This window comes from Fukomys damarensis, unplaced genomic scaffold (assembly GCF_012274545.1).
Source record: "Fukomys damarensis isolate Sample0158 unplaced genomic scaffold, DMR_v1.0_HiC HiC_scaffold_17, whole genome shotgun sequence".
Taxonomy (NCBI): domain Eukaryota; kingdom Metazoa; phylum Chordata; class Mammalia; order Rodentia; family Bathyergidae; genus Fukomys; species Fukomys damarensis.
Window position 1 is genome coordinate 26,750,613 of NW_022900929.1, and position 11,082 is coordinate 26,761,694.

General features: G+C 52.5%; 1 protein-coding gene across 1 annotated transcript in view; it reads left to right on the top strand.

Annotated features, from left to right (window-relative positions):
- Positions 1-6,458: 6,458 nt before the first annotated feature.
- CUNH7orf57 (chromosome unknown C7orf57 homolog) overlaps positions 6,459-11,082 on the top strand; it is a 9,899-nt gene continuing 5,275 nt past the window's right edge. Inside the window, exons 1-3 of the mRNA XM_010624901.3 lie at positions 6,459-7,225; positions 8,480-8,633; positions 10,845-10,942. Of these exons, the coding sequence (XP_010623203.1) occupies positions 6,987-7,225; positions 8,480-8,633; positions 10,845-10,942 (491 nt within the window). The 5' untranslated portion in view covers positions 6,459-6,986. The remainder of the gene's footprint in view (positions 7,226-8,479; positions 8,634-10,844; positions 10,943-11,082) is intronic.

The following is an 11,082-nucleotide window of genomic DNA, read 5'->3' on the forward strand; positions in this document are numbered from 1 at the left end:
CCCCCTGCGGTGAGCCGGGTCGCGGGAGAGGGGCCAGGGAGGCCGAAGGTGGGCGCGGGAACCTCTGACATTTTCTTTGCAGTAGTTCAACTATTAATTCTCTTGCGGTTTTGCTGGATGTTAATCAAGGACCATTCTTTCCAGCGGCACCCTCCACCCAAGGTGCTTCAGCCGCTCCCCGGCTCTTACTCCCAGTGTAAGACGCGGCCGTGTTAAGTCTGTTTCCTGCTCTAAGGGGCTGGGTGGATGCTGGAGTGGAGAATCCAGTGGAGGTTCACGGCTTTTTACCACCCTGGTCTGAAGCTGAGAAAGGAAGGGAGACGTCCGGGACTGACTTGGTGTCTACCTCTCTGCGTCTTGGAAAGGGCCAGAGAAAAGGGAGGAGAGCCCAGGCGCTGGGGTACTGGGGTGCTGGGGGCTGGAGACCAGCGGAAGCCCTTCATGCCTGTACAGGGGAGAAGCAAAGCGTGGCCTGTGCACACATCCACACGCCCGTCTGGTCCCCAGCTCTGACTGGGGCCGCTATTGGTGACAGGACAGCTGTGCCCAGGACCTGAGGGCGGAGAACGAAGGGGAAGGAGACTCCACAGCTCCTGTTCTCTCACTTGGGGCTCTGGAAACTTGGTGTCGTGTGTGTGAACACTGCTCATGGATGCTGTCAGGGGCCAGTGCTGTCCCTGGCCCTGCATGTGAGCTAGCGCAGTTGACGCACAGCAATCCTGCCAGGCGTCACCAACCACTTCGTGGAACAGGAAACTCAGGCAGATGGAGCTTGGGGTCAGTCGTCCAAGCCCGCCATGCCCGAAGTCTTCTCAGCCCTGATTTTTGGTGTGGCGCTGGGGAGCAGAAGGCAGGGCCTGTGCCTGTGGCTGTGTCACCCGTGGCTTCCAGACTAGGAGGGCAGAGCCGCCCTCGCTTCTGCTCGCAGACTCTCACAGCCACCGTCTCTTCATTAATAAAGCAAGGGAAAATAAGGATTCTAATGTGTAGTCTGTGAGAAAGCAGGGAAGGATAGAGAGAGAAAACCAACAGGATAGTCCATGATCTCTTCTTGGCTTTTTGGCTAAGATCAAGTGTAGGATAGTCCATGACCTAGGGCCATACGGATAGTAACAGGTTTTAAGTGATAAAAGCTGTGATCCCAGTACTCGGAGGCTCATGCAGGAGGTCTACAAGTTTGAGCCCAGCCTGGGCAACTTAGCGACTGTCTTAGCAAGTTCCTGTCTTTAAAAAGAGCAGAGATTGCAGCTCAGTGTGAAGGCCCTGGGTTCAGTTCCCAGTACCTCCCCCCACAGGGCTGAAGTGTAGCTCTTTGTCCCCTTAACCCGCCAGTAGTAGTGACAACTGGTTCTGAACTATTCAGTCCCTAGCTCTCTCCGCTGTTCCTCAGCGCTCATTTATAAGTGGATTAGAGTTCAGTGCTTGTCCAGAGCTTCCAGTAATGAGCAGGTACAAGATAGGCTGTTCTCTGAGGACTAATTAGTAATCAAAACACAGAGAGGAAAAATAAGCAAGAACAAAATGCCCTCTTTCTAAAACAGGCAGTCTCTGAGCTGAATGACCAGAGTACAAAGCTACTAAACCCTTATTCTTAGTTCTTAAATTGATGCTCTGTGATCTTTTGTGCAATTCCTTAAACTTCTCCCAAGTTCTTTTCTTTTCAAAACCTCAGTGGTGTTGATTTAGTTAATTAATGTCCCTGAGGTATCCAAAATTTTTCTTCCATGTTAAATGTTATTCACTTTTATACAGCAAACTGAGCTGTGGTTTAAGTAGAAACTGGATGTTTAAGCTCTCAGCTTTACATGATGAGGACTCCTTATTTCTGTGTGCTTATGTGAGTCATTTTACTCTGTACTGCTTTTCTGTGCCCTGAGCAGCAAAACCAACAAACGATAGGCTGTCTGTCTGCTTGTCTATCTGTCTGTCTGTCTGTCTATCTATCCATCTCTGGAGAGAGAGATATACTGTAAGGAACTGGCTCATAGGAATACGGGGCTGGCATGTCTGGAGGGGAGAGTGGAGTCCGGGGTGACCTGTACTGGAGACCTGCTGCTGTTACAGTTCAAGTTCAAAGCCCGTGTGGAAGTAGAATCCCTCTTCCCCCTTTTCTCTTGAGCCTGGGAGCTGATTGGGTGAGGCTGACCCATACAGTGGAGGGCCATCCAGTTTGCTCAAAGTCCACTGAGATGAATGTTATTCTCACCCAATAAAACACCTTCCTGGAAGCATCTAGAATAATGCTGGACTGACGTCTGGGTTCCATGGCTCAGCAAACTGACACATAAAGTTTGCCACCACATCTGCCCTGATCTGATGATCCTGTGTCTGTGGCAGTTACGTTCTGACCACTGCCATTAAATACACCGTGATGCCATGAGTATTAGGTCTTTTGTGCATCACAGTTTTCCTGGACTTTGCTTCTAATTGCCTGTGATATTTTTCCATATATTTGGCAGTCTGATCACCCAATTTCTGATACAAAGCTTTGCCTAAATTCCTACAGTCTTACTGCCCAATCCCTTCCTTCTGTCTGAGGGATTCTGCAGAAGTGCTAAAGACCCTGGTCCTGGGGACCTTGCCAGCCCCTCTGACCCTGGACAGCAGCTACCAGCACCTTGCCCAGGGTCTCCTGGAGTCTCACAGGGGACAGGCCAGTGTGCAGGGTCTGCCCCAGAGGCCACGGCTTCAGACTTGGGGAGCCCCTTGCTCCCTGGAGCTGAGCTCACCCCCTTTTTGCATTGGACTCAAGTCACCAGGAAGGACGGAGGCCAAGTTTGCTCTCCCTCCTCTTCCCTGCTCTGCTGCACCTGGCCGACCCCTGGGGATGGAGGTCAGGACATGGACGCTCCAGGGTTGCATCTCCATCTCCCCAGAGGAAAGTGCTGAGGACTCAGGACCAGGGCGCTTTGCCTTTCAGTGAATAGGCCCTTCTCATCCCTCAGTCTTCCACAGAGCCCGGCTGCCACCAGCACCGACAAGCCAGCCCAGGGGCACCAGCCTGGGCTTTGCTGCCATTGGCCGGGTGGTGGCAGGTGGTGGGCAGTGGGATGGCAGCTTCCGCACAGATTCGCCCTGCTGAGTATGGCCTGGCTGTTGTTTCTGCGCCATAATTTACGTCTTCTAATGCATTGAGCGTGCACAGTCTTGGATAGCATCAGGCTGGGTGTGGTGGTATAAGCCTGTCATCTCTGCACTCGGGAGGCTGAGGCAGGAGGATCACTGCCAGCCTGGGCTGCACAGTGAGTTCAAAGCTAGCATGAGCTCCATATCAGGACCCTGACTCAAAAAACAAAACAAAACAAAACAGATCTTGGGCAGCATTTGCCCATGTAGCCCACTGTTTTACTCATGGCATTTTTATAATTTTTATTTTTGTTATTAATCCATGCTTGTAGTTCATAATGATTATATCCCTCGTGGGGGAGTTGGTTCCTACAGAGACCACATCTTGGTTCTTCTTTGATCCCCTTTCCCTCCCTTCCCTCCATCTCTCAGTCCCCTTCCCTTTTGCAAAAGATCTAGCTTCCTGATTCCTACTATCGGATATTTTGCTCTTTAATTTATTTATACTTGGGGTTTCTTCTATAAGAGAAACCATGCACTATGTAAGCTCATGTATCTGATTTATTTAACATTATGGTCTCAAGGTGCATCCACTTTCTGCCAGATGACTCAAGTCTATCCTTCTTTATGGCACAGTAACACTCAATTGTGTGTAAGTAAAACATTTTCTTTATCCATTCATCTGTTGATGCACATCAGGGCCACTGGAAGTTTTATCCGTGATGTTCTGAGTCAGGATACTTCAGACTTCCCTATTCCCCAGCATGGCGGGAAAGACAGTTAAATCTCACCTCTACAGGAGAGACAGAGAGGTAGACAGATATAAGAGGTCTTGGAGGCCAACCTCTCCAGAAAGCTAGGATACCGATGGAAGAGCCAGAGCCTCCCAACAAGGTGGGAGGTCAGGCCAGTGGCTCCTCCGTGGCATCAGTGGCTGGTGTCCCTGTGGACTCTGCAGATGTGGCTACAGGCTGCTTAGCATTAGGGTGCGGCGTGGGTGATCTGAGGTGCAGGCTGGTCCCTTGGCCCGGTACTCACCCTGGCGGCCTCCTCTCTGCAGGGAGACAGGCCCTCAGGCACTGCCTCGGTCCTGGACTGGTGGCGACAACGGTGACACACGTGGCTCTCTTTCTCACCTAGATTGGTATTACCACCTCCCGGCCAAGCGCTCCGAGAAGGCGGTGGGCGCCCCACCGGCATCGCAGATCCCAGGGCTGAGCGACGTGGGGGCCTTGCAGGACCACAGCACGTTGGCGGCTAGGAGGTACTGGATCAAGGACACGGACTCTGCGTACGTGAAGCTCGCCAAGCAGGGCGGCAGGCCTGGTAAGGCCCATTACCCAGCGCGGTCTACACACGGGCCATGTGGGTGCAGCAGCAGGGCGAGGCTCTGGAGCGGTCACTTCCAGCCCCCGCCCTCTTTAGTGCAGAGAGGGTCTCGGGGTGCTGACCTCAGGAGGGAAGCTGGGCTTGCATTTTAACGTCCCTTGCTTGCCACACTTAATTCCCAATTTGTGAATGCTTTTGTGGTAGTGGGGATTGAAGCACTGCCTTCACATTGAGCTACAGCCCCACCCCACCCGCCTTTTTAAAGAAGTCTCATTTTGAGACATGGTCTCCCTACGTTGTTCAGTTTTCCATGCTGGGCTTGAACTTTGCTCCCTCTTTCCTCGGCCTCCCAGTGTGCCAACATTCCAGGCCTGTGCCACTGTGCCCTGATTGGATGTATTTCAAATAATGAAAACCACCAGTGCATGTCAGCGGTGGTGACGATGAAAACCAACTCCTATCCACACAATATTTAATTGGGACATTGACTATGCTAGACTGTGGCAGGCAGAGTGGGATAAAACTCATTGTCTGGCAGCGGAAGGGCCCTGTCCCTACAAATCTGTCAGCCTTTGGCAGGAAGGACATTGAAGGCTTCTAGACTTTTCTTCCATCCCTTCTGGCTGCCATCACCCTACTAGGGCCCTGGGGGGCCAAATGGCACTGAGATCCAAGACCACAGAATAGGACTGATGCAGCAAGAAGCAGGTGGACTGAGGTCTGGTACTTTTGTCTTCTGCCCACCTTGACCTCCTGCTGGTTATAAGAACAGTGGGATGGGGCCAGGGATTTAGCTCAGCGGTTCGGTGGCCTGCCTTGCAAGCGCAAGGTCCCGAGTTTGATCCCTGGTACCAAAAAAAAGAGAACAGTGGGGTCATTGTGTTTGCTCACTGCTGACTGAATTAACAGAGGCCATTTATTCTGGTAGAAAGGATTTGTTCAAAGCCCGCTCCGGGGATGTGGAGAACCCCATTTGCCTCAAATCAGCACCTCCCTGATGCAGGTGGGCAAGGGTCTTTACAGCAAGGATCGGAAGGGCGGGAACACAGGCAATGCAGAGCCCCAGCTTTACCTCACAGTGCCCTGTCCCGTGGAAGGGAACCTCCCGGGGCTGCATCTGCACACTGGGGCCCTTTGGGGGGCTGAGAGAAGCAGGGTGTTGGTTATGAGCAGGAAGAAGTTTGGAGAAGTTGCTTATCTCTAAAAAAAAACTGAACTTTTTTTTTGTTGTTACCGGGGTTCGAACTCAGGACCTTGCACTTGTGAGGCAGCCTCAGTGCCACAGAGCTATCCCATGCACCCAATCTAACTTTTAAAGTTCTGTTCTGTGGTGCCTGATACAGGATGGCTGGCAAACCCAAGCATGGTCTATAAATTAGATTCAAACCTTGCATCAAACTACTCCTGATCTGGTCACCACAGTGATTCCTGATTTGGATCACCTCTGGAGACTGGTGCCGAGACAGTTTCCTGTCTGTACCACACTGCAAGTTATTGTTCTCATAACAATAATCATCAGCCTGGCGCAGTGGCACACACCTGTAGCCCCACCCCTGGGGAGGCTGAGGCAGGAGGATCGCTGTGAGTTCAAGGCCAACCTGGGCTACACAAGGAGACCCTGTCTCCAAAACAACAAAACAAAACAAAAATCATCAGAGAAGGCCAGGTATGGTGGCACACACACCTGTAATCCCAGAACTTGGGAGGCTGAGGCAGGAGGAGGAGCATCATGTGTTCTAGGCCAGCCTGGGCTACACAGTGAGCTCAAGGCCAGACTGAGCTACACAGCAAAACCCCTGTCTCAGAAAATGAAAAGCTAACCAACCAACCAAACAAACAGAGTGCTTTAAAGATGTGTTGAAGTAACACTGGGCAAGTGCACTGGAGGTTCAGGGGGATTGGCACTATAACTTTACTGTAGGCCTGAAACGCTTGAGAAGAAAACTGTCTTAAAGTTTCTAGGGCCCATGCGTAATCCCCACACTCTGGAAGGCTGAGGCAGAACCACTGCAAGTTGAAGCTCAGCCTGTGCAACTTAGAAATTTAGGAAGACCCTGCCTCTGATTCCAAAAAGGGCTTTGAACACAGCTTGGCACAGAGGCTCGACTTCAGTCTCCAGGATTGCAAGATGTTTTAAAATGGAAAGTTGAACATTTCTTACTGCACGTGATAAATCAGTGGAAGTTTCCTGCTGCAGGGGCCCTGGGCAGTGTTGTCCCTGCTGTACTGCCAAACCAGTTCTGCTCACAGCCTTTGGCAGGAGGGGAGGGGACCAAGGACAGGGATGCAGGTGGATGGCCAGCAGGGGAGCAGGGAGCAGGGCAGCCTCTGAGAAGGAGCTGGGTGGGCGGCGCAGTGGCTGCACAGTGCCTGGTAGACCTCCCAGGTGGCTTCCCTGGAAACCCCAGGGGCAGATTGTGCTGGAAGCAGCCGTGGGTCAGGGACGTCCCTGAGGAGGAGGAGGAGGAGGACATCAGACCCTGCAGGCTGGAGAGGGCCTGGGGAGGAGGTCACTGAGGACCAGGGGGCTGAGCCCCAGGACAGGAAGCGATGGTATTGGCATGTAGCGAGTGCCACAGCAGAGCCAGGAGATGGGGCAGGAGACAGCCTGGGTCCTGGGCAGCCCAGGAAGCCTGCTCGGCTCCCTCCCCTACTCGAGGTTCCTGCCTGGGCAGCTGCTCCACACCCAGCACCTCCGTGTGTCTCTTTCCCCTGGAGACTTGCTGAAGCACTCCGCAGCACCCGGGACCAGAAAGGGCTCTCCGGTGGCCTACACCCTGCCCGACTGGTACATCCATCACAGCAAGCCGCCCACCGCCAGCCGGCGTCCGTGAGTACCTGGAAGCACCACCCTCTGGTTATCTGGTTTGATTGGTCACAATCAGACATCCCAGGTTGAGTTTTAACGTGGCAGGAATCTGTAGCCAGTCCCAAGGGTGTGACAGGACAGGTCCAGGCGCTGGGTGTGACCCGGGCCAAACCAGAGCCAGGGACCAGGGAGCGCTCTTTGTGTCCCCTTGAGGTGTGGGGCTATGCCCACTGCTTTGAGCAGCCTGGGGATTTCTCCATCTCCTGGGGTAGGGCCATGGCAACAGCTGTTGGTCCCCAAGCTGTCTTCTGGGGAGGACAGAAGGCAGGAGAAACGGGTGCCTGGAGCTCTGTGCTGGGTTTGGGGTGGTGGGGAGCCAGGGTCCCGTGGTGCTTTGGCCTCTGTGTGGGACCCTCTGGGCCATCTCGCTTCCACAGAGAAGGAAGGAACGCGGGCGACCCTTTCGGCCCGCTGTCTGTTTTGTGCTGGTTTTGGGTTGGAAGATAGGGGCACCAGGGCTATGTTCCTAAGCCATTTTCTGGTGCCACGTGCTCCTTCTCTGTAAGGTTCTGCTTCCCCTGATCTTTGTAACAAGAAAACACACAATATCTTACGTGAGTGAGGCTGGGGGCACTTGCTTCTTCCAAGGTTTAGTCCTCTCAGATGAGCGCTCTGCTTGCCTGGCACGTGCAAGGGTCTGTGTCAGTCCCTAGTGTAACACACATACACACACACACACACACCCCTATTCACATCACACACACACATACATGCACCCACTCACACACCGACGCACTTTCTCACACACACGCACACTCAGAGTACTTAGCACCAAGTAAAAAGAATGGGGTGAAACGAAAGAGCCCCTCTGGAAAGTGCATGGGAGGGTCTGGAGGTGACCTGCCCAGGCACACAGTCTGTGTGGGAGACCCACACGTTAACCATGACCATGTACCGGAAAACAACACAGCTCATCATTTAAGCGGTCTTGTTGACTGGTAACCAGAGCTGTGTGTCTCCTGGAAAGCAGACGAAGTCAGCAGATGCTAGTCTAAAGAAATGACTGCTTCATGAGTTCTCTGCTGGGGGTGGTGCATGCTTAAATACACCTCATCTTCACACCCACGGGCCCCTGTGGGAGGGGAGTTGGCTGGGGAGGGTTTGGGTGTCTATGGGGACCCCCATGTGTCCTCAGGAGCCGATGGCTCTTGTGTACAGAGAGAGTGGTGGTGGGGGAGAGGAATGGCACTGGGCTGTGACCCCCTCTTCCCACAGGGTGCCCGTGGTCACCATGCCAGATTACATGGTATACGAAGAGTTCCACCCCAGCCAAGCCAACGGTGGCTACGAGTCTAGAAGAGGACCCTTCAACTTCGACATGAAAACAGTGTGGCAGAGAGAGGCCGAAGAGCTTGAGGAGAAAAAGAAGGTGACAGCTCGTAGAGGGTGGCATGGGCATGTGCCATGCCTCCAGGGCCCCTGAGTCTCTGGGGGTTGCAGGTTGGCCACCCTGGGTCTCACGGTGGCCCCAGCTTCCACCACCTGCACAGTGCTTTAAGTTTCAATGGACTGGAAGGGGAGTAGCCCAGACCCTGGTGTCCTGTTCTTTGTGAATATTGACTTTGTAAGTGAAGTTGCTTTTTACCAGGTGGTTTTTAGCCAGTCAGTGCTCATCTTGGGGGCAATTGGCATAGTGCTTCTGATTGGTACATAGAGGGAGGAAATTTTATCTTTATTCACCCTCTCGCTTTCAAACATTCCTACTTCATTTAAGTCTTTCAGTTGAAATCTCCCTGGAGGGCTCCTTACTGATAATAAAGGAAGGGAGAGGAATTCTTTTCTTCTACACCGACTTGGAGGAGGCTAGGCCTTAAGTGGAGCCCTTAGGGGCCTTGTAATGTTAAAGAGCAGCTGGGAACTGGAGAGCAATCCTGATTGGTGGGTGGTTGTTGGGATCAACCCTGATTGGTGGATGGATTTGGGGGCTCAATTCTAATTAATGGGTGTGTTATTGGATTCAGTCCTGATTGGTGGATGGGTTGCTGGGATCTCCTAATTGGAGATCCCATCCTCTGTCTAATCTTGGTGTCTCCAAGGACCAGTTAACTGCCAGCTTCAGGTCTGAAGTGAATCTTAGTGCTTGGGACATGGGGATTTGTGAGTGAAATGATACAAGCTGTATTAAAAATTAGGGTCATTTTGGTGCCAAACACTGCTTCACCTGAGTGATGAGGGTCCTGGCTGTCCCTGCCTGGCTTCCTGTTGTCACACTGGTGGGAAGGGACCCTCAGTTTATCTCTGGGCATAGGGCGTGACACTGGCTGTCTGTCTGTGTGCTCTGTCTTCTGTGTCCAACTGTGATCCCAGCTCTGGGTCAATTTTCACAGTCCCTGCCAATGGACCTGCTGAGGATCAGGCCTGCTGCCCAGGGATGGGCCAGCAGCTGGTGACATTGCTCTGGGGACCCAAGCGACACGCAGAACCACTGACCTGTTCCTGCACGGTTGGAGCAGAGTGGACGCCCTGCAGGCTGTGTCCATACGGACCCGCTGGGGCGGCCCCTTTAGTGACCACACACGCTGTGTGTGGGGATTGCACAGATGCCTGGAGCCAGGCTGTCTGAGTCCCCCACCATGACAGATAGCCGAGGACAGCAGCAAATGGGGCCCATGTTGGGGGCTCGGGCAGGAGCCATGCAGGGCATGGGGGGCCCTGTTGGGTGACCTTATCGCTGCCGGGTACGGAGCTCATCTGGTCGTACGCCCCTGATTTCCTTACTTCCTTTATTCCTTCCATTTTTGTGGTATTGAGAATTGAACCCTGGGCCTTTGCTAAGCTTCAGCTCCAGACTTTTTAATTTTAATTTTTAAATTTTGAGACAAGGTCTCACTAAGCTGTTAAGATTCTCAGTCTGCGCTCAAATTTTTGATCCTCCCGCCTCAGCCTCCAGAGTGCTGGGGATACAGGCATGCACCACCATGCCTGGCCTGTCCCATGAGCTTTGACAAATGCATTCATTGTGTGGGCTTCCAGCCTCATGCAGCTCCCTAAACCTCCAGATTCCTCAGCTTTTTGTTGTTGTCGACCACTCCCAAACGAGGTAGTCACTGATCTGTGTTCTGTCCTCCTACCAGGTATCCTTTTCCAGAGTGCATATCAGGGCACTGAGCCTCAGGTGACCTTTGGCCCAGCTTCTGCCTGGAGTCTGAGTTATTCCAGCTCTTCCTGGTTCCTACTTAAGCCACTGAGAGCCTTAGCATGCAGGCTTTATGTGGACATGATTTCATTTGCGTGGTCCTAGGGCCCTTCAGTATTCCCCATTGATAAATTTTCATCCTTTGCCTACTGAGTAAATGCATCTTTTTTTTGAGACAGGGCCTTTCTATAAAGCTCAGGCTGGGGTCCAACTCACAGTGAATTTCCTGCCTCAGCCTCCGGAGTGCTGGGATCACAGGCGTGTGCCACAACAGGCTTGTGTACTTGTATCTTCCCTTGAATACAGTGACTGAGAAAGCCATGGAGGCATCCTGTGTCCCCACCCACTGAAGTCACTGCCACACTGAATGCCATCCAAGTCCACACCTGTGCCCCTGGTGGTGAATTTTCTCTCTGACCTGGGGATTTGTATTTTTTCATGCAGGTGAGGCTGCCGGCCATTAACTCAAAGCACCCCAACAAAGTGGGGACGCCGGTGGGTGCCAGAGACTCTGAGGGAAGCAGGCTGTCTTTCCCCCCCATGTAAGTGTCCAGGCATCTTTCCCTTTCTTTCTTTCTTTCTTTCTTTCTTTCTTTCTTTCTTTCTTTCTTTCTTTCTTTCTTTCTTTCTTTCTTTCTTTCTTTCTTTCTTTCTTTCTTTCTTTCTTTCTTTTTCTTCCTTT